We start from the raw sequence: 21554 nt of genomic DNA, 5'->3' as shown, positions 1-21554 counted from the left end.
CAATTCAAAGAAACCCAGTTACTCCTCATTAGCTTCAATGGCTCTGAAACCCCTACCAATGCACACTTCCTTTCCAAGCTGGTTGTTCCTTTGAAAGGTCCAATCACTGAACTTATTATACAGTAACTCTTTGCATCAGGTTGATTAGATGGAGAATTTTGTTGGAGAAAATAAAATTTCAAGCAGGGAACTCTCACATCCTTGAAAAGAAATATGTGTAATAATTAAAAAATTATATGCTGTGAATCTTTTTTCTGAATGTATACTCCAATAGTGAAGTAGCGTTTGGGAAATGATTCCTGAAGTGAAATTCAGGACTAATTAAAGTGGAAATACTTGAATCTTCTATTTCCCTGCTGATCCCATTTCATAACTATAGTGTATTGTCCTGAAAGCTTACTGGAAAATGGAAATGTGTTGGAAAATAGCTCGCCAGAGTAAAATTTCCTCTATACCACATACATCTGCCTTAGTGACACACGTGCTTTTGTGTTACAGATGTATAGGTATGAAATGTAACTTTTTTTCTGACAAACATAAGCAGCATGCAACAAGCCTTTTTTAAAATTAGTGGAACTATTTGTATGATTGAAGTGGAAATACTGGAGTAGTTAGCTGATTTAGAACCTTAGATCTCATCTGGCCCTTTGTCCAGGAAAAATATTTTTTTGTGTTCATATTCCCACATAAATTAGGCTTGACTTGACTATCTTCAACTTTCTTAATACTGAAAATGATTGTTGTTTCTTTAATCTGACTGAAACCATTTGATCAAGGTGTAGAGGAAGGCAAAAATATTTTATTGTTAAATAGTATTAAAAAGACATAAACTTCAGGAGAGCTGTGATTTTGTAACTCATTTGTCATCTGTGAAAATGTCTTTCTGGAACATCAGGAGTCTTTAAATTGTCAAGACCAGAAATTTAATTTCCCTAAAAGTGTATTAGTATTTAGAAGATTATTTTATTTTTGTGGAGATTTTTTTTCTCTTTTTGCCCCATTGGTTTAGAGGCCTTTTCTTTTAGATATCTGTCCCAAAGATTCATGTTGTAGCCTCCAGATATGACAAACCTGGTAGAAATTCTGTCTTATCTGAGGATTGTCACCAAATGAAGACTTAAAAAATCTTTATTTTTGTAATGATCCCATAAAAAGTAGCATCACCTCTTTTTTTTTACAATGACAGAGCAGAATGACAACCATGTAGCCAAATAGATCCCTTTGGTTTGATCTCAACTGAACCTGCAAATTTACAGCTTTGTCATCTTTGCTTCATGATGCACACTGGCTTGATATAAGTTGCAATTCCAGACCAGTAAGGCTCATAGTGATTAATTTGGTTAGCATGTAACCCAAGAGTACAGGCAGGTGTTGTAAATTATTAGACCCTTTGCCCATGGGAAATATAATGTTTTCATTCTGAGATGTACTGTACAAAATTATGCACTTCTGTTGCTTCATTATTAATTCTCTTTCCATCTGTTCTAAATGTGCTTGTACTCAATACTTGCATTCTTTAAAAGCTTAACAGCGCATGTTTCCATTAACTTAATATATGAGTAAAGAAGAAATTTGACATAGGACTTCCGTATCAGTGTGCAATATACACGCTGAATTCCCTACCAGGTTTTATTTTTGACCCCTGTCTTTCTTCTGAGGTAAATGCTTCACTGACTGATTTGCTTAATAGCCATTTTTGTTACATGCATTATATTTTACTTGGCTAGCAATGACCCCCTGAGTTTTGTATTTTGTATATATTATCAGCAGACTGTCAGAGGGCAGTTTGTTTTTTTCAGCTTTACTGTAGCTCCCTTCTTCTATTTTTTACGTTTCTTGTTTTGACAGAGTAAAATTTTAGATCTGAGCCCTCAGCTGTAGTGTTCCTGGGGTCTACCTAAGAGAGCCAGCACTGATGCAGCTTACTTTTTATTGAATTAAACTTTTTGACCTCTTCTTTCTGTTTTTTAAATTTCTAACCTTAGAATTTATACTGTGAGGAATAAGTCAGTCATTTTTTGTGCTTGAGAGAAGAGCAATGAATACAAAAACTCCCCATTTTGTGGGCAAGTTTTTTCAGTGCAATAAATTATGCACGGAGTGAAATATTTATTGCTTTGGTAGAAAATGAAGGAATTCCATGGAAATGAGAGGGTAGTAATGTAGAGTTAAGCTTCACAGAAGGACAAAAAAGCTATAGGTGGAGGACTGGAGAATGTGAGAAAGAGCAGTATGGGAGTGGTAAGTAAAACTTGGAATATTTAAAAAAAGTAATTCTAGGTATTTGATCCTATGGTCCTTCTGGCTCCTGACTCTTAATTGTTCAGATAATTTTGTTTTCTTCCTTGAGATTCATTTAGCACCCTTCCCATACCACTTCATTTCCCATCAATACAGAGCTTTTATAATTATTTAGCTATGCTCACTGATAGACAAGTTTTGGAACAAAATGTGAGTAGGTGGTTTGGGACTGGTTTTTTTCCTTATAGTATATGAAGATATTGTTTTGTAGCTTTTCCTAGTGATCTCTTGCCATTAGAATCTCCACACTCTGCTGTGTTGGCAGTTTCTAGGGTCCAAATGATGGATTGAATAGTTAAGATCAACATTGAAAATTGGATTGGCTCATGTGTCAAAGCATCTGAAAGTGTTTGAACTATCGTGTCTGCTGATATGGAAAACTCTGTCATCTGAGCCCTTCTAGACTGCAGCTGGTGAGGATACCTTTAGTAGGGCTGCTTAGTGAAATCAGGTGTTTGGATATCTCTCCCTCTGTAATAGAAAATTTAGAAATATTAGCTACAGCTTGTTGAGATATCAGAGTATGGGCTAAGAAGCTGTATCTCTTTTAACCTATTTTGTTGTCTTTGTCATATCAAGTAAATTCAGAAAATTATTGTGAAGATATTGTGCATAGTTGGTGGACTCTTCCTTGACTGTGCTAGCACCTTTAGTCCACTCTAGGGACTCGCCGGGCTGAATGCTTTTCTGTCTGTCCAGTCTTTTTTTTCTTGACTCATTTACATATCACAGCTTGCTGTGGTATGAAATATTCCAGGTGCAGTAGACACTGACAGAAACTGGGAGAGTTATTTCAAATATATTTTAGTATTCTCACACCTCCTCTATTGATACTTTTAATACCAAATATTCTTCCAGATGTCTACTTGTGAAGTGCATTCTGATCTCTCTAATGAAAACTGAAGCCAAGAATGAGTAACATTTCCGCAGCTATCAATAACTTCTTTAACTATTCCTTTATTTCTCCTTTCACATTTTGAGAAATTATGGTTCCCGTCATCTTTCTCAGGCTTCTGTCTTCTGATATGCTACAAATCTTTTTCCTACTAATTTTCATACCTGTAGTAGCTTCATTTCCTTTTTCTGTGTTAATCACAGCTTATATTTCCTTCTAACTTTTTTCATTTGAAGATAAATATAATTTTATCTTTTAAAAATATTTTTGATATTTTTTAAATAAGGAAGAAATAGATTCTTACTGTCATCATTAGAATGTACTTAGTCTGAGTTTTTGGTGTCTTCAGGTAGTCTGTTAACACTTTATCCAGTGAGCTACCTTTTAAACAACCTGTCTGTTAATTCACCCTCTGAAATATTTGTAGAAGGTGCTTTTCTGTACTTTCCCTTTATAAAGATGTCACTTGGGAATACATTGCAGTCATTACAGAAGGGGCTTTCTGCAGTTCTCTTGTGTTCCATGTGTAGTGTGCTGCTCCTTGAAACTGTCATCTGGTGGTCCCTCAGGCTTGCTCCTCTAATAAATGGTTATATGTATTTTCCAAAAGTGTACAAAGTGCTTGCAGTGTGTCCCTGTGCTCTGTATTTGTCTTTGCCATTGCTGCGCTCTCTGCCTTCAAGCCTCTCTAACATCCCCTGAGATTTCTGTGACACAATGTATACAACTGTCTCAGTAAAACCTTTCTATCTAGGCATGCAGTTTTGCTCTCTAAAGACTTATTTTGATAGCATGAAGTCAGTGCTGCTGTATTTCCGTAAGAGTATTCTGCACTGCAGTTTCATTCCTTGTTACGAGTGTCCAAAAATTATTTATTTCAACAAGATTTTGGGACGTACTTCTTGTACCTAAGTTTGTAACTGGTTTCTTGTATGTGACTTAAAACCAGACATTCTGTTTTTAATTCTGATGAATTTGGGGGTCTTTTATGATGGGGCCATGGCACTGGTGAATAGGGGCAAAGCAATTGACATCATCTGCCTGGACTTATACAGTGTTCAGTGCTGTCTTGCATGACATCTTTGACTCTAAATAGGGCGTCATGGATTTTGACGGATGGACTCAGTGACTGGCGTCCCTCAGGAGTCAGTGTTAGAGCTGACACTGCTCAGCATCTTCTTTGGTGACATGAACGGTGGGATTGAGGGCACCCTCAGCAAGTTCACTGACATCACCAAGCTGTGTGATGCAGACACGCTGGAGGGAAGGGATGTCGGCCAGAGGGACCTTGACAGGCTTGAGAGGTGGGTTTATGCAAAACTCATGAAGTTCAACAAAGTGAAGTGCAAGGTCCTACACCTGGGTCGAGGCAATCTCAGGCATACTTACAGGCTGGGAATAGAATTGATTGATAGCGGGCCTGAGGAGAAGGACTTGCAGGTGATACTTGACAATAAATTAAACATGAACCAGCAATGTGTGTTCACAGCCCAGAAAGCAACTGTGTCCTGGGCTGCATCAATAGCAGGTCAAGGGAGGTGATTCTACCCCTCTACTCTGCTCTTGTGAGACCCCACATCCAGCTCTGGTGCCCCCAAAATAAAAACAACATGGAATTGTTGGAGAAAGTCCAGAGGAGACCACAAAGTTTATAGGAGGACTGGATAATCTCCCTTACGAAGACCAGCTGAGAAAGTTTGGGTTGTTCAGCCTGGAGAAGAGAAAGTTGCTTGGAGATCTCATAGCAAGCTTCCATTATCTGAAGGGGGGCTACAGGGAAGCCAGAGAGAATCTCTTCATCAAGAACTGTAGTGCCAAGACACGGGAGAATGGCTTCAAACTGAAAGAGAGTAGGTTTATATTAGATATTAGGAAGAAATTCTTTACTGTGAGGGTAATGAGGCAGTGAAACAAGTTCCTCAGAGAAGCTGTCATGCCGCATCCCTGGAAGTGTTCAAGCCTCCTTTGTGGCTGAAGGGGAACTTGAGCAACCTGGTCTAGCGGAAGGTGTCCCTGTCTGTGGTGGTGGGGCTGGAACTAGATGATCTTCAATGTCCTTTCCAACCCAAATAATTCCATGATTCTATGATTCTGTTTCATGTGATCTTTTTTTTCCATCTTAACATTGTAGAGAAAAATCCCATGAGTAAGTCGTAATACATGTAAAGGTTTTGTTGCTTTCTATTTGAACTTTATAAACTTTCATGTAATTCTCTTTCTAGGACATGATGTATTTACTTTCTCTAGGGGTACTTTATTCTGAACTTTTTGTCCTTCTTCAACTGTCAATTTTCTTCAATCCTTTAGACTAAGATATCTATTAGAGGATGAGGATGACATAAATGAGTCTCATGTACCACAGGATCTAGAATCCAAAGTGTGAAGTCAGATTTATCATACAAGAGGCTTTGCAGAGTCTTATTTTGGTGTAAGGAAGGCTTGCTTCTGTTAATTAACCAGTTCTTTAATTGAGTAAGAGGAAATAAATCTCTCCTAACTAGAAGCATGAGCTTTTGACAATGCTTAATTATGTCAAATTGAATTTACGCCTGAAGATACAAGAGAAAAAGTTTCCCTTGAAGGTGATACAGAAGTTACAGTGAAATTGAATCTGAAATCAGTTGTCATGTAATAACTTTGAAGTTATTGGTGTAAAAATTAAAATAAATCATTATACTTGAACAAGAAAGGGCAAGGGAAAAAGGCACTTCTCACTTATTTTTCCCCAAGGAAAATGTTTTCATATATCACCAGGTACTTGATTTTGTTTATGCATATAACTTGTTCTGTGAGAATATATTTTCTCTCTTATCAAATTGAAGAGCATAATTTTTGCTCTTTTCCACAACAATTTGCTCAGTCTCCACTTTTCTATTATTCTCTGGGAGTCACTGTACTGTAGTCAGTGAATGAAATCCTGATCATTTGAAATCTATATGTATGTCTAGAAAATCTTAGCGTAACTCCAGGAAATGCACCTTTTTAAAACAGAGATATAAAAAATAGCCAATACCTTAGATGAATAATTATATTTTGTGAAGTACTTGTGCAAACACAGATTAAGTTTTAGAACTTACCTGCCACATTTTTTCAGCTGATTCACATAAACTTTTTTTGGCACTATTTCAGGATAAAACAGGAATGGAATTTGATACTAGAGTGCCGTAAGAAAGGTATTCCTCAATCAAAATACCTCAAGAATGGCTTTGTAGACATCAATGAGAGGGATCTGGACACTTATGGAAAGACTCCTCAGCTCAAGAAGAGTCGTGCTTTGCCAGATGGAGCAAATAAGGAACAAAACAAGTTTATTTTTCAGCTTTCTGGAGAGCAGTGGACGGTAAATATAATGGAAAATATGTTTCTGTTGGTGAAGAGTTTGGGTGTCTTAGACTTTATCTTTTAATCACTGCTTTTTTTTTAATGGGAAATGCATATTAAGTTGATGCTTTTTCACAGTGTTAGAAGTGACTAAAGCATTTTCTACCTCAGCCTGAACTAGCGGTTTTGTTTTCAGGTATGTGTATTTTAAATTCTCTGCTGATACATGTAATTTATCCCTCTCAAAAATTTTGGTATGAGCAATAATGTTGCAATAAGATTATCTTATGCTAAAATTCTCAGATGGGTGAAGAGAGATGAAAATAATGTCTGTTGTCTTATTGCTGTCTTCGACTAATCAGAGATCTGTGCTCTTGCTCTAATGGTCTGATAACACTTTCTCAAGCTCTACTCAGTTTGAAACTAATATTAGCATCAATCCACAATGGTCTTATTGAAAAAAAAGCACATTTGACTTGCAGATATGTTTGATGTGAAATACCAGTTTGCAGGTAAGATGTGAGTTAGTGCTGGCTTGAAATTGAGCTAGTGGTGTGTTAGAGCTGTTCTGAAGCTTTCTGGAGTTGTAAAAGCTTTGATTGATATGTATTCAGAGAAACACTACATTATTTATGATGTGAAATCAAAACTTTGATTTTTCTGTAGCATTTTCATTTAAAAAAAGTCAAAATGTTAATTGATAAAAAAAGCTAGAATTATTTTTTGATTGACCTGAAGTGTAACATTACCTAGATTTGATTTTGAATCTGATGGTGTTTTCTTTTTCAGTTTTCATTTTTTTCTTGCTTTAATTTCTTTCTGAATAAACCTAGAATAGTGAAAATTTCTGGACTATAGAAAACTCTGGTTCCCATTCAGCTCTACTAAGGATACTCTTTCTTCAACTGATACCAATCACTGATGTGATAGGACTGGTTGCTGGAGAGTTATCACATCTCTTCATTCAAGAACTTGGGATTTTGAAAGTGATGTTTAAGATGTGTAGTCAAATACTGCATTCTTTTGGGTATTATAAACCTTAGCTTAGTGGTCCCTTAGGAAAAAAAAAAGAGAGAGATTACAGCTCCTTAGACACTGATATAGTAGCAACTGCAAATATCCTCAGTGCATCAGGGAAGAGTTGCATAATTAAACTTTTCTTTTGCTTATTCTCTTTTGCCAAACCATTAAAATTTTTCTTTGTCACCATAAGCTAGGCTTTACATTAGGAGGCAAAATCAAACACACATTTTGTTGTTTTCCAGAGTATGTAATTTTAATTTGACATTCTGAAAAATCCCATTTAAGAGAAATTGGTGTACTGTTATGTACACTATGCCACCTTGAGCAGTACATTCCTAACCACCATGGGCTTTGAGATCTCCTTATCAGATGCTCAGTGTGGCCACATCAAACAGACATCAAGTCTCATGGTCCAGCTCTAGCCTAGCTAAAGTGGGTGTCCTGTTTCAACAACGAACTGTGACAGAGTTCAGATGTCTGCAGAAAAAGATACAATCAAAGATTATTTATTTAAAGATCAGTGCTCCTTTAAAATCAAAAAGAAATGTCACTTTCTAACAGCTGAAAATTATTTTAAAATTGTGAAAACTCAATTGACAAAGTTCTGAAAGAAGTGTATATCCACTTACTGCAAAAATTTTGTAAAGTTTTTATGTTATACAAATCATACCACTCATTTTGTTTTTTTAAAATCTGAACTGGTGCTTCTGAACCAAAGACAGAATCAGATATTATACTGTTTCCCCCCATTACTTTCTCACAAAAAGAAAGTAATTCACATTTAAACAAAATGAATTTTCAGACTATAAAACCAATGCTGCACAGTCTAGCAATCTGCACATTAAAAAAATCTGTGGGCATATGACAGTTTCCTCAGAGAAGCCTGTATGCTATGTAGCTGGGAGCTGTGTTGTCTATTGTGGTTTAGTTTTTTTGATGTGTTTTGCACACAAATACATCTATGAGTTGAAAGTTTCAGTGATTAAGCACTCAGGGACTTGCAGAAGTCACAGCTGGGATTACCTGTGCAGATTTACGGGCACATAACCAGCTGGATTTGCTGTTGACTTGGCACTTACCATTGGCAGCAGCAAACAGCACAGTCCTGTAAAGTATCCATTTGGGGACGAGCAGTTGAATCTTCTATCTTCCTTTTACCTGATAAGTATTTCTATTATGTTTCCCCTTTCCTCTCATCAATGAAGCAGTAATATATCCTCTAGACAGTTGATAGCTAAATCTGAGTAGGTTGCTGGTGTGTCTTAGAGGTCTCATTTTGAGAACAAGGCTTGCTTCTGGGCTATACCAGTTCTTTTTATGTCTTCTGGGAAGCTAAGTTTCACAGAGGAGTAATCCCCAGCACAAGGATATGGCTTTACCACATCCTTCTCATAGGCCTCAATGTCAGAGTGCCCAGGATGTCTAGATGGTAAAAATGTAGTCTTGTTAGAAGGAAGCTGCTGCTTTGTCCTCGATATCCACAGAGCATCTGGCTTACTGATTCTGCATTGTTGAGTAGGAGGTTTAAAATGGATGGAATCATAGAAGTATTTAGGCTGGAGAAGACCTTTAATTTCACTGAGAAACCCATTAACCTAGCAGTTGAGGGATGTAGTCAATGTCTTTGGTCATGCTTCAGCAGAAGCACCATGAGGCTGGCTGGCACCTAGGGAACATGGTCTCTCCTTATCTTTGAGGATACCTTGCACAGCCAGAGTACTTGTGGATAGGCAACAATATTCACCCAGCCACAAGAGTTTGGGATAGTTTGGAAAAATATTTTGAAAATTATCTGGATCATGCATTTTGAAAATAATGTCAGACCTTCTTCTGAGAACCTTAGTAAAGGTGAAAATCAGAGCAGATCACACATTTTGAGTTCCTAATAGGAATTCCTTCCTTTGAGACCTCGTGGCACTTTTTTCCCACCTCTCAAATATCATGGATATAATAATGTATTTTCATTAGGTGGGGACCCACTGCTCCTTGTACTTGCAAAGTAATTATTTTAACACATCTGAGAAAAAATAAAGGTCTTTAACAGCAACAAAATAGTGAGGGGAAAAAAGGGTAATAATTATGTAATAATTAGTCTTTAACACTTTTTGGTACAGTTTTACTTCTAGTGTTCATGATTATAGGCCTCCTTAAAGGCACGTATTTCTGTGAAGAAGATGAATAAAGTGAGTGAGTTATAGATTAAAAGCCAAGGAATTATGACACAGTGTTAAAGAAGACAAGGAAGCAGCTCAGTTTGGGCTTTTTAACAAAGCTAGAGTGACAGTGAGATCAGTGAAAAGAGACTGGAAACAAGAAGAATCAAGTACAAATCAAGTTTTCTTAGAAGTAGGAATAACAATGTTAAACATGATACAGCTAGCACTAGGCATGTCTTGCAAGGGGTAAGTACATAAATGAATATTATTTTGATGCCGGGAAAACAGAAGGAGAAAATGCTAGATTGCAACAGCAAATGACACACTACAATGTTTTGTGTAGCTCACGCAAAAGCAAAAAGCTCCCACAACAAATACTTGGTTGAACAAATAGGCACAAAGTAGTAGCTAAAGAAACTAGGGCTTAATTTTACAGTATATGAATTCTGAAAAAAATTGTATTCTCTTTATGCAGATCCATATTTCCTTGTGGATCAACAGCACTGGAAGTAGAACTAGTATGAAGCCTCTGTGCTTGAAGAACAAGTGCTCAGCAAGTCCCTCTGAATCTGAAAGACATTCTGTAACTTGGGTTCCGGTTTAGCCATGCCTGTCCATGTAGTTACCTTCAGCCTGCGGACAGTGGTTGATAACTACATTGATGAGATAGTCTTACCTTTGTCTGTCACAGCTCCATCTGGCTGGCATTCTTTGACAACATCCTTAAGGTTCAGGGGTCCTTGTCTCCCTTTTACATACCAGGCAAATATTTTAGGCTGGACATTAGGCAGAACTTCTTCACAAAAGGAGTAATTGGTCTTTGGAATGGGCTGCCCGGGGAGCTGGTGGAGTCATGGTCCCTGGAGGTGTCTAAGGAAAGAGTGGATGTGGCACTTAGTGCCAAGGGTTGACAAGGTGGTGTTGGGTCGTAGGTTGGACTCGATGATCTCAAAGGTCTTTTCCAAGGTAGTTAATTCTGTGATGCTGTGATTCTGTGACTCTAGTGTCTACTTCCCATGGGTGTACATTTCTGCCAGCTGGGAACAGTAATGAATTAATATTTAAAGTTAGGAAAGAAAAGGGCATACAATAAAAAATGGGCTGGTCTTACAATAATAGAATCTCAATCTGATATTGTGAATGAAATCAGACAGGTTTTCTCTTCTTTTTCTCTTTTAATAAAAAAGGGGCAGAATACAGTCGTATTGCCCCAGCAGTGAGTCTCCTAAATCTTCCTGTGTTTGCAAAACACTTGGGACTTTGACAACATGAGTATGGTGTGTTGTGCCACAAGTAATTTCAGGTTCCCAAGGTATGTTTCAGAAGAAGAAAATTATTTATTTGAGAGTTTTTCAGACAAACACACTGTGAAAAAGATATGTATAAATATATATATAATATTATGGACCATTGAATTGGATGCCTAGGAAAGAACAATGCATAGTTGATAAAACACTTAATTGAGAACCTCTGTACACATAAACATGTATCTACTCAATTAAATTTGTTCTTCAGAGAAACAGCACCATTAGAACTAGAAACTGAGGCAAAATAATGCCATGAATATTCATATGAATTTTTAAATTAAATCACTTTAACTCTGTTTCTCCCCTCTGAGTATTTATTTTCTGCTGTTAATTAATGAATGTTTATTCTCTAGTGAATCAGTGAATTAAATGTTTTTCACAGAATATTCAGGATAAACAAATTTTTTAATGTTGTGATATCAATACTGACAGAGGAAAATTGATGATGCTCCTCAAATACAGAGTAGGACTGTTCTCGGCCATCCTGCTTTACCTAAGTAGAGGATCTGGATGCATACCTACTTTAAAAAACTTTATTGTCAGATGTGCAAGTAAGTGAATGGTGGTAAAATTCTTTACTCATAAACCATGATTTTTTTGCATATAATTTCCTCATAGAACAAGGCAGCAAATTACTATATTTGTATTTATTCTCACAGTTTTATTGTCTAACATAATATGTATTTTCACTGAGAACAGAGAATTTCCAGTTGTTATTCCCAACTGTTTGTGACAGTGATGTATTTATTTCCTACAATGGGTCAAGTAGCATTGGTGCATTGAATGGACAGGGAAAATCTCTCTTGTGCTTATGTAAATTCCAGAGATTTCTCCAGAGATATCCCCCTTCAAAAAAAAAAAAAAAAATTCTGACTCAGTCATGACCGCTTTTATTATTACAGGTGGTCCCGAGACATACTACATTTCATAGAATCACAGTATCAGTAAGGTTTGAAAAGATATCTAAGATCATCGAGTCCAGCCATTAACCTAACGCTGTCAGATCCACCACTAACCCGTGATCCTAAATGCCTGGGGAATGTTTAGCCTGGTGGCACTGTTGGGAAGCAGCCCCTCTGTGCTTCTGGGCTTCAACTGGCCAGGAGCTGGAGTGCAAGAGGTATGTGAGAGGCTAAGGGCAGGGTCTCTGCTTAGCCCATAGAACAGGAGTAAGGAGGCTCTCCTGCTCTCCCTGTCATCATGGGCCTTTCCTGCACTCATCTTTCCCTCAAGAAGCAACAGGCACAAGTGAGTATGGTTGGAAAATCATCCTGTTTTATTAACATGTCCACAAAAAATCCCCCACGCTGCTCCCTTGGGACTGTGATGCCCCACCCCAGATTTGTAAATGCTCATGGTTGAAAGAAATGACAACATTTAGAGGGTGCAAAAAAACTCACAAAGTTTTATCAGTAAATTACTGTTACAATTTGATGTTAAAGTCCTTTGCCCAAATGAAGGTGCAAATGAGGCCAAATGCTGGTTTAAGAATAATCATTTTACTTTGTGTACCAATTTTATTAAGCATATGGGAAAAAAAGAGCAAGGTGGGGAGGAGGGAGAGAGACATGCAGAGATAGAGGAGATAGTACAAGCAGAAGATAGCTACCACTGAGTGCTTGTTTGAAGTATAAGCTGCAAATGTTATTAACCCTTTCCTTACACCACCTTGTTACTTAAACTTTGATCAGTGGTCATAGTCTTTGATCATTGTCTTCATCCATGGTGGTGATGTGAACGTACCAAACAGAGGAAGAAAAAAAGAATGAAGCAGAAGAGATAATGCAACAAATCATATATCAAACAATTGCCATTCCAATAATTAAGAAAATAATTCTTAATTATTTCTTTATAAGAAATCATTACAAATTGCAATAACCATGAGCCCCACCCTATGAGTCCTAATGATCAGTGTGTAGACATCAACCCAGAGATAGGGCTCCAACTGTCTAAACCAGTCATTTGGTTTCATGGATTGAAACAGTTCTGCAGTTTAGCTAGTTATTTCTTTCATTTTAGCTCATGCTTTCTTAACGGAAGTAGAGGCATTACGAAAGGTAATGCAACATTCTCTATCGGTTGAATATAACATTCCACATACATCTTGTTCTTTAAGTAATTAAAGATTAATTTAACTAATCCTCATTGATTTTTTAAAATCTTTTTTGACACTTATTGTACTTGCAATTTACGTTTTCCAGAGGCATACTTTGTCCAACTGCTTGATGTATGCACTTGCTATGTGATGTTTTCTATTGTCCATTGATGTGATCTGATAACTATATAAAGTGTAAAAAGCATTTTAAATCTCAAAGCCTATCCAAATGGTACAAGATAGTTCCTCATCTTGCAAATCCAGGTGTCATTACAGTCTAACAAATATATTTAGGGAGACAATGGGAGCACAATAGTCTTTAACAGGTAGTGGGTGCAAGGGTTTCCACAAGTACTGCCTGTTGGATATGGGTCCAGTGCATCTTAATTTCCAGGAACTGGGCCCAGTGTTAAGCCATGGGGTGAAAAAGTCCCAAGATAGGCCTGTGGGGTATGTGCTTGGGGATGGTAACATCCCTCAGTGCTTTATCAAAACGTACCACTTAGGGATAGGCTATGGGCAGATCTCCTGAGGTGCCCTTGCTCCTTTTTAATTTATGGCATGGTTACTTGCTACACTGAGGTTAATGTCTCAAGAGGGAAAAGCATCTCCTTTTCCAAGAATTTTTCCTCTTACCGGGACACTGAATTTTATCCTCTGAGATCTTTAACCCTACACCTTCAATGTGCTTAATAATATATTTTTTAATGTTTCCCATTTTATCTGTGTCTGGACCCCCATCAATACATCATCAATATATTGGTAAGTCCTTATCCCCTCATCTACTGAAATTGCAGCTAATTCTTGGGCTAGGGTAAAGTATCCTAGTGTGGGGGAGTCCTGGTATTGCTGCAGTATTTGGGTGAAAGTGTATTGCATCTCCTTCCATGTGAAAGCAAAACAATTCCAATGGCTCTCCTGAAATGGAACCATAAAGTACCGATCTTTCATGGTGGTGGTGGCTAAACTTGGATGATCTTCCTGTATTATGGCAATTAACTCAGCAATGTTAGGCACTGCTGCTGTTAAAGGTGCAGTATTAGCATTTAGTTTTCCACAATCCATAGTCAATCACCATTTTCTTTTTGGCTTTTTTAATGGCCAAACAGAAGAGTTACAAGGAGAGCAAGTGGAAGCTATTATCTCCTTTTTCCACAAGTCTAATATCACATGGGAAATTCCTCCTGGACTTGATGGAGGTACATTTTATAGAGAGGTTTTTGTGCCCTGAAGGCAGGTTTCTCACTTGCTGTGCAAATTTGTCATCATGAATAGTCCATTCTTACAGACATTTCTGGAAATAGGTTGGAGGCCTTTGGGGGTTTTGGGTGGCCTTGATATCCCTGTCCAGTCCAAGGCCATTTCTTGGCCTTGTTCCTGTGCTTAGGGGGTTCTGCATCATGCTTATCTCTGGGAGCTACAACAAGGATGTTTGTCCTGAAGAGGCACTGCTCTACTTGGGCCGGCACAGCCTACTGTGTGGCTGCCTTCTCCAGCCATATCATGTTCTTTCCCATGGCATGTTATTACCAAAAATCCTTGGTTATTATCAACAATTCTTGTATTTTATTACCAAAATACTTGGTTGGATCCACAGCCATCCATCCGTATACTGCTGTTTGAGACATACACATTAGCCCCTTATCTCCTGGGATATTACAGGGCACAGGCTTAGGGCCAGCTGCCATCTCCACAGATCTGCCGACGCTGGCAGCAGGTTGCTATAGCTCTGGCTGTCTTGTGAGGCAAGGGCACTGGAACACCCAGCACAGTGCACCAAGTGCCCTCCTGAAGAAAGAGGCCTCTTGCTTGGGGACAGCTGGAGGTGAGGACATGTGTAGCATACACTCAAATGACTTCCTATTCCACGCCATCAAATCCTCCTCCCAGAAAGTGGTCTCTTCAGAAGTGATTCTTTCCCTCATATGCCACATGAGGTCGCCTTCAAAGCTGAAAAAACTTTCTTCCTCCCAATCCAAGCAGGGTGGATCCAGGTCATAAGAAAGCCTGCTATGGACCCACCTCAGCAGATCCAATTCGGTGCTTGTGGGTGTGTGTAGCTGACTGTCCCAGAGCTCTTCTCATGCCTTGTGTGGGCTGGGCATGGGAAGACTCTCTTCCTCAGTATTCCAATTTTTTTCTGTGCTGTCCTCTCCTCAGGACAGCTTTTGGTCTCTGTTATCTTCCCAGTCTTTCTCCGTCTTAGCCAAGGCCTTGGTCACTGGTGCTGGCAGGAGTGCCCCTGCTGCCAGTCCTACTTGCTGCCCACTGAGGACATGGGCTTCCAGCTGGCTTGATGTGGAGGAGCTGGGGGGGTGACCAGCAGGGCCTGTGAATTGCAGCTTCTTGGCTCTCTGCATCTGCTGCTGTGGATGTTGCTGTCGTCCTCATATCCATAATTTCAGCCTCCCAGGGAGGCTCATAAATCAGGATCAAAGTTGAGCCTGTTTCCCTCCTGCTTAGAGGTGGGATACTGAGCTGGGATACCCCATTGTTAAAGCCCCAATACTCTGACCATGCCTGACGTGTGAGGGGCAAGGGGGTCTTCTCTTTTCTAGCGCTCCAGTTTTGGTCTCCATTATGTTCCACTTGAGACAGCTCTTGGAGGTTGTAGAATTTAAAGACTTCCCCCTCCTCTGACAAGACCTCCTTCTTTGTCTCTGACACTTCCAGGACTGCCCCTGCTACCACCCCACCCATTGCCCATTGAGGGTGTGGGCTTCCAGAGGGCTTGATGAGGAGCTGGGGGGTGGGCAGCAGGGTCTGTGTGCAGCAGCTCCCTGTCTCTCTGTGTCTGCTGCTGTCACGTGCTTGACGAAGTCAGAAGAAGCTGCTGCCTTTGGCATCTCTTGAGCTTTGGCAGTGAGAGGCACTCAGCGCTCCTCTGCCTGCATTACTGCCTATGGCTGCCTGTGGCCCACCAATGGGCAAGAGAAGAAAGACAAAGAGGATGAGGTGGAGGAGGAGGTGGTGGTCCCATCCCCCTAGTCTGTCACTCTGTGACTCTTTGGCAGCCTCTGCCACTGAGGCACTCAGGGGAGACGCTGCCTCCTGAGGGAAGTCTTCTCCTGGGATTTGGCACTCCAGATCTTAGTGTTTTTTAAATAACCTCCTGTCACGCGTGGCCCTGCGTGACAGTGGACTCTAGGCACCATGAGACCCCTGCACCACAAAAGGCCCAGGAATGTGCTGCTGTGATCACGGTACCCCATGTGCAGTGACCCCAGTGGCCTTGTAACAGTAGGGTGGGGATGCACAGAGCGGGCTGGGTGGGTTTCCAGCAGGTGGACCCAGCTGGAAGCAGCCATGCCTGGCATAAGGCTGCTTTCTCCTCACAGAGGCTCCAGCTGACCCAAACCATCACCCCCACATAGTCCCAGTGCCTGTGGCCCTGCTTAGCTCAGCCCTGTCTGCCTTCAGCTGCTTGGGGTGCCACCACCCTGGGCAGCCAGTGGCTGGGGAGTGATGTCCAGGTGTCAGAAGGATAAAGTACTTGTTGATAGAATTGCTTTGTTAAGGTTTAGGGCTTGCCACCCAGCAACCCTTTCTGTGCAGAACTGTAAATTAGTCAAAGAACTCCTGTGTGTGGATCAGCCTCTTGCACACTGAGTGAAAGACAATACCCAGTTGTTTTGGGACAACAGGGGGGACATGGGGACAGTGCCAGTGTTGTGCTGGAGACCTGCAGCAGGGAGTGCCTGGAACAAGCTTAAAATTTTTTTAAAAGAGTGGGAGGTTTGGATCCAAAATTTTGTTTTGGCCCATGACAAATAAAAGTACAGAGCTGGAAAATAAACCGAATTGAAACTTCTTAGAGCTTTGATCACAGTTTTAGTTCAGGCTCAGGTTTAGCAGGTAATTTTCTCTCCTAATTAGAAATATTATAATCAGCAGTGGTTGTATGTTTGTTATTTATTTCCTTTTAAAACTTTTTTTCTCTTCCAAAAATCAAACAAGTTTGAAGTATTGTTTTGCGGTTAAAGACAAAAGATTGACTATCCTCCAAGTGTCAGTCTTCATGCAGCAATTTATCAGCAGGATGGCAGCTTTAGCATGGCAGCAGAAGATTACAAAAGAACACAAGAGAATCAGAGAGTAAAGCAAACGTAAAGCTTGTGGAAGTTTCAGTTGCCATCCCTATCTAGTTTGTAAATGAAGCAAAATATCACATCCATTTATGCTTCAGCAACACAAATATAAATGTATTTTAAAATGGAAAATATTGAAAAGGCACATAGTAGCAAAGTATTTGCATGCTTGCATTTGCAAGTTGTAAATATGATCATATGATACAAAGAAATATTCTCAAGAAAGAAAAGCAAGTTTGCAGTTGGTAGAAAAATGGAATCTACTTCCGTTCTTTTGAAGTCATGTCTAAATGTATTTCTGTTGCTGCACAGGAATACCTTGGTGCTCTAAACTAGCCTTAATGCAGGCATAGAGATTTTTAAAAAATCTTTATGCATTAATAATAAACAAATATTTTTCATATTTTGGGTTAATTTTTCTAAAATGGTGAATGACTTTGATCTTGATCTGGCAGAGAGCGTTGTGTGCTGCACTGTTTTCAATGGATCAAGGAGAATTTTGTGGAGTACTCCCTTCAGTGTGGGAAAACAGCATGGCTGTTGGCTTCAGAGGGAAAAGGGCTGTATTTGCCACCAAAGAGCTGGAGATGGTGTCTTGTGACAAAAAAGTGCAAAAAACAGTAGGTCAATAGAAAGTCAAAGACTGATCTGAACTGTGGAGAAATAGAATGTTAACAGACATCTTTTCCCCTTCAGTATGATTATTCATCTCTCTCTCTGAATCATAGTTATTCCCTACAGAGGCATCTATGACACTCCAGCTAAATACTATCCCCTGTGCTGAATTTTCCATTCGTTACAGGTAGGAAAGACAATGCTAACCAAATTTCTTGCTGTCATCTAGTATTTTATTTTGCTGCAGAAAAATGGGCAGCACTGAAGGTGAGAAATAGTGATGAATTCCACAAATTTGGAGAGATTTCTCACTACCAGCCCTGAGATATTTGAGGTATTTTATTTTTTAATTGTCTTAAACTGACAAATACAGAAGATGAGTCACAATGGAATACACACACATATCTAACTGGAAGATGAAATAAGAAATGAAATTATCTGTATCAAATATGAAAGGGAAGGTAGCAAGGCAGAATGACAAAACATAGGTTTTCTGTCTGCATGTGCAAATTTGAAAAGAACTGAAATGAGAGGCAGTAATGATGAAAAAACGGCTTCTGGTCAACAGTCCAGTATATCTATAATTGCAATTAGATGTTTTAATTTAACTAAGAGTTAAGTAGCAGTATTGATAATCCAGAAGTTCAGCATTAATAAAAAAAACCTAATTCAAATGCATCACTCTTATAAACGTCTTGGGGGATCTATGAAATCTAGAAGGAAAAAAAGAAATGAGCAATATCCTTTTTATAAAAACACTAATTCCTACTGTGTCATACTCTTCACACACAGGAAACAAATCTGAAATCTATAAAAGAATCAAAGGCTGAAACTCTCACACGTCTTCTTACAGAGCAAAGTTAGTGGTAGAACCTCTTCCAGATTATTTATTCCTCATGTTTACCAGTGCACAGTGCCATAAAACATAGGACAGGCTGGTAAGTTATGTGATGCTTAAGAAAGTGGAGTTTAAATTATCTGGCCATCATCTTTTGAAACTGATTTTTGTCTGTTTCAAGTTCAAAGAATTCAGTGACAAAATTCAAACAAAGACATGTAGATCTGAAGTGAATACCAATTAATTAAACCAATTTTGTAAGAATCAAAGGCTTTATAAATTTTAGTTTCATTTTTATGTTAAAGAGTTTTGTTAAATAGAATAATCTGAAAATTACTCAGAAATCACAGGAAATTTAAAAATTACTGGAATTTGGAAAACAAAGGATTCTGCATGACTAAATCAAGAACTACTTGCAAATATGGACTGATTTAAAGATAAGTTTTGCTATTTAATTTAAAAATCAATTTTATTCTTTCTAAAGAAAACCTGGAAAAATTTTTGAACACTGCTGTAGCAGTTTAGGAAGTTGAGACAGGTGATATGTGTGTACACTATCTGAAATGCTTCTGTTCTGTCTTGGAAAACAAAATTTGAAACATTGGCAGGTATTCAGAACATAGTCACACCTTTTTTCTTTTTTTTTAGCAGACCCTATTTAGATAGTCTCTATGCACTCTTCTGTTCTGTACTGCATTTCACTACATCTTTATGTGTGAATTAAAGCACTGAAATGTGTTTAAAAAAAAATCCTCCATCTGGAAAAAAGAGATAATGTGTGAGACACCAAACAGATTGAGTTCTTCAGATAGGTTTCTGTTTTAGAGCAAATAATTGCATTATGAGTTAAAAAAAATAAATATGTGGTGAAGACAGCTGCAATGCTCTTCAAAAGCAGACAGCTTCTGAAAGGCTTTGGCAAACTGCTATTCTACATCAAGATAATTAAGGCAAAGTGCATTTTTCTCCCTATTTGGAAACAGGGTAACAAAATTCTAACTTCATGCTTTCTATTTGCCTGTTCTTATTTCATTTACAGGAACTCCCAGATTCTCTGAAAGAACGGACCTATCTGAAAGAATGGCACGTGTACAATACATTGATACAAACCATTCCAACCTACATTGCAATATTTCAAGATCTGAGAGTACTGGAATTGTCAAAAAATCAAATCAACCATCTTCCAGCAGAGATTGGTGAGTTGGTCCAAGATATTCAGATATTTATACACATTCCATTTAACTCTATTGCAGGGAAATGAGCATCCAGGGATATTCTTGTTAATTTACTGATAATTTTTTTCCTTGTTTACACTGAACAATCCCCTCTACATTTTTATATCTCTCTGTCTTTAATTATACTTGCCAGATTGTAGTGAAAACCATGTATGTAGTATGGATCAAACATGGGAAAAAGTTAGCACATTTTTGCTATCTGATTATAAGGCAGTTATTGCTTATATTCAAGTAGATGGAGAGTTGTTTCTGGGAACAGGTGGTGTTTTATATTCCTTACAGGTTAAGAAAAATAGAAGTATTACAGAATTTTAAGCCTCAAACAAGATGAATCGAAACATAAGGTTGTGGGGAAAAGGAAACAAAAATAGAATCCTGCAAAAAATATAAATTTATATTTTTTAAAGTGTTCAGTAATGATCTTAATTTAATAAAGATATATATTATCGAATAATTGAGTCATAGAATAATTTGGATTGGAAGGGACCTTAAAAGTCATCTAGTTACAACCACACTGCCATGGGCAGGGACACTTTTCATTAGACCAGGTTTGTCAGAGCCGCTTCCAACCTGGCCTTGAATGTTTCCAGGGATGGTGTTTCCACCACTTTTCTGGGAAACCTGTGCCAGTGCCTCAACACCCTCACAGTAAGATTTTCTTCCTAATACCTAATCTAAATCTACCCAACCTGATGTTACGAGTTTTAGAGAAACAAATTCTTAATGCTTTCATGTGTTAGCCCTTGCTGTTTTAAGCTCCATAACAATAATTTTAATGCTTGCCTCCCCTGTGTTTTTGGATCTTACAATATAAAAGCTTGTTTGACAGATTGTATTGATATTGAGAGGGATTTACTGCTCTTACAAGGAAAAATATAGCTGTAACAGGTGGCATCTTTGAGAGCTGAAGAAACTGGGCCCACTATGGGTTTGCCACTGTCGAGCCCATGCACCCAGCTGTACTAATACCTCAGCCTTAGATTTTAAATGCAGCAGTCCTAAGCTTTCCCCATGATTTCCATTCCTTATGTACACTAAGAGAAAACAGCTTAAAGACTAAAACCTCCACCTAGCTTGATATCATAGGTTTAACTAAGAAAAACAGGAAGAGGGAGAGTGTCCTGAAATACAGAAATCTGTGCTAGAACTTTCTATTCTTTTAGTATTCTATTACTCAAGTAACACTTATTTGAGTGTTTTGATTTATTTACTAGTACTATATTTTGCAAAGAAAATTTTACACAGACATCGAGATATATTTTATAGCTTCAGCCTGGCATCTAAACACACTAACAGATCATAAGACATAAGCAGGAGATAATGGACATAAAATGAACACTGTTTTACCAGCACTTTGACTACAGAACTCAGATAGGTCAGTGAGTTTAATGGACAAACAACTTTTAAGACATAGTTTGGAAGAAAGGGGAAATAGCCTGGAAGAAAGGGGAAAGGCTACTAGTTTCCTGCCAGAGGCTACTCTAAACCATTAAACAGAGGGTTTTAAGGGGTTGCTGCTTAACAACTGAGGTAGTAGAGGCAGAAAAAGTTTCTTCTTTATTCTCATAATATTATGCACTGTTAATGAAAATGAGAAAAAAAATATTATTAACGCTATTAAAATCTGTTTCCACAAAAAAGGCACAAATACAGATCTCAGAATCAAAGAATTGTTAAGAT

General features: G+C 38.4%; 1 protein-coding gene across 2 annotated transcripts in view; it reads left to right on the top strand.

Annotated features, from left to right (window-relative positions):
* Positions 1-21554, top strand: part of LRRC2 (leucine rich repeat containing 2) — a 78245-nt gene that overhangs the window by 17102 nt on the left and 39589 nt on the right. For both annotated transcript variants that reach the window (XM_048292957.1, XM_048292959.1), the window contains exons 3-4: positions 6326-6536; positions 19679-19835. In XM_048292957.1, the coding sequence (XP_048148914.1) occupies positions 6326-6536; positions 19679-19835 (368 nt within the window). The remainder of the gene's footprint in view (positions 1-6325; positions 6537-19678; positions 19836-21554) is intronic.

The sequence above is a fragment of the Corvus hawaiiensis genome, chromosome Z (genome assembly GCF_020740725.1).
Source record: "Corvus hawaiiensis isolate bCorHaw1 chromosome Z, bCorHaw1.pri.cur, whole genome shotgun sequence".
NCBI classification, from domain to species: domain Eukaryota; kingdom Metazoa; phylum Chordata; class Aves; order Passeriformes; family Corvidae; genus Corvus; species Corvus hawaiiensis.
This window is presented reverse-complemented; position numbering and strand designations above follow the sequence as displayed.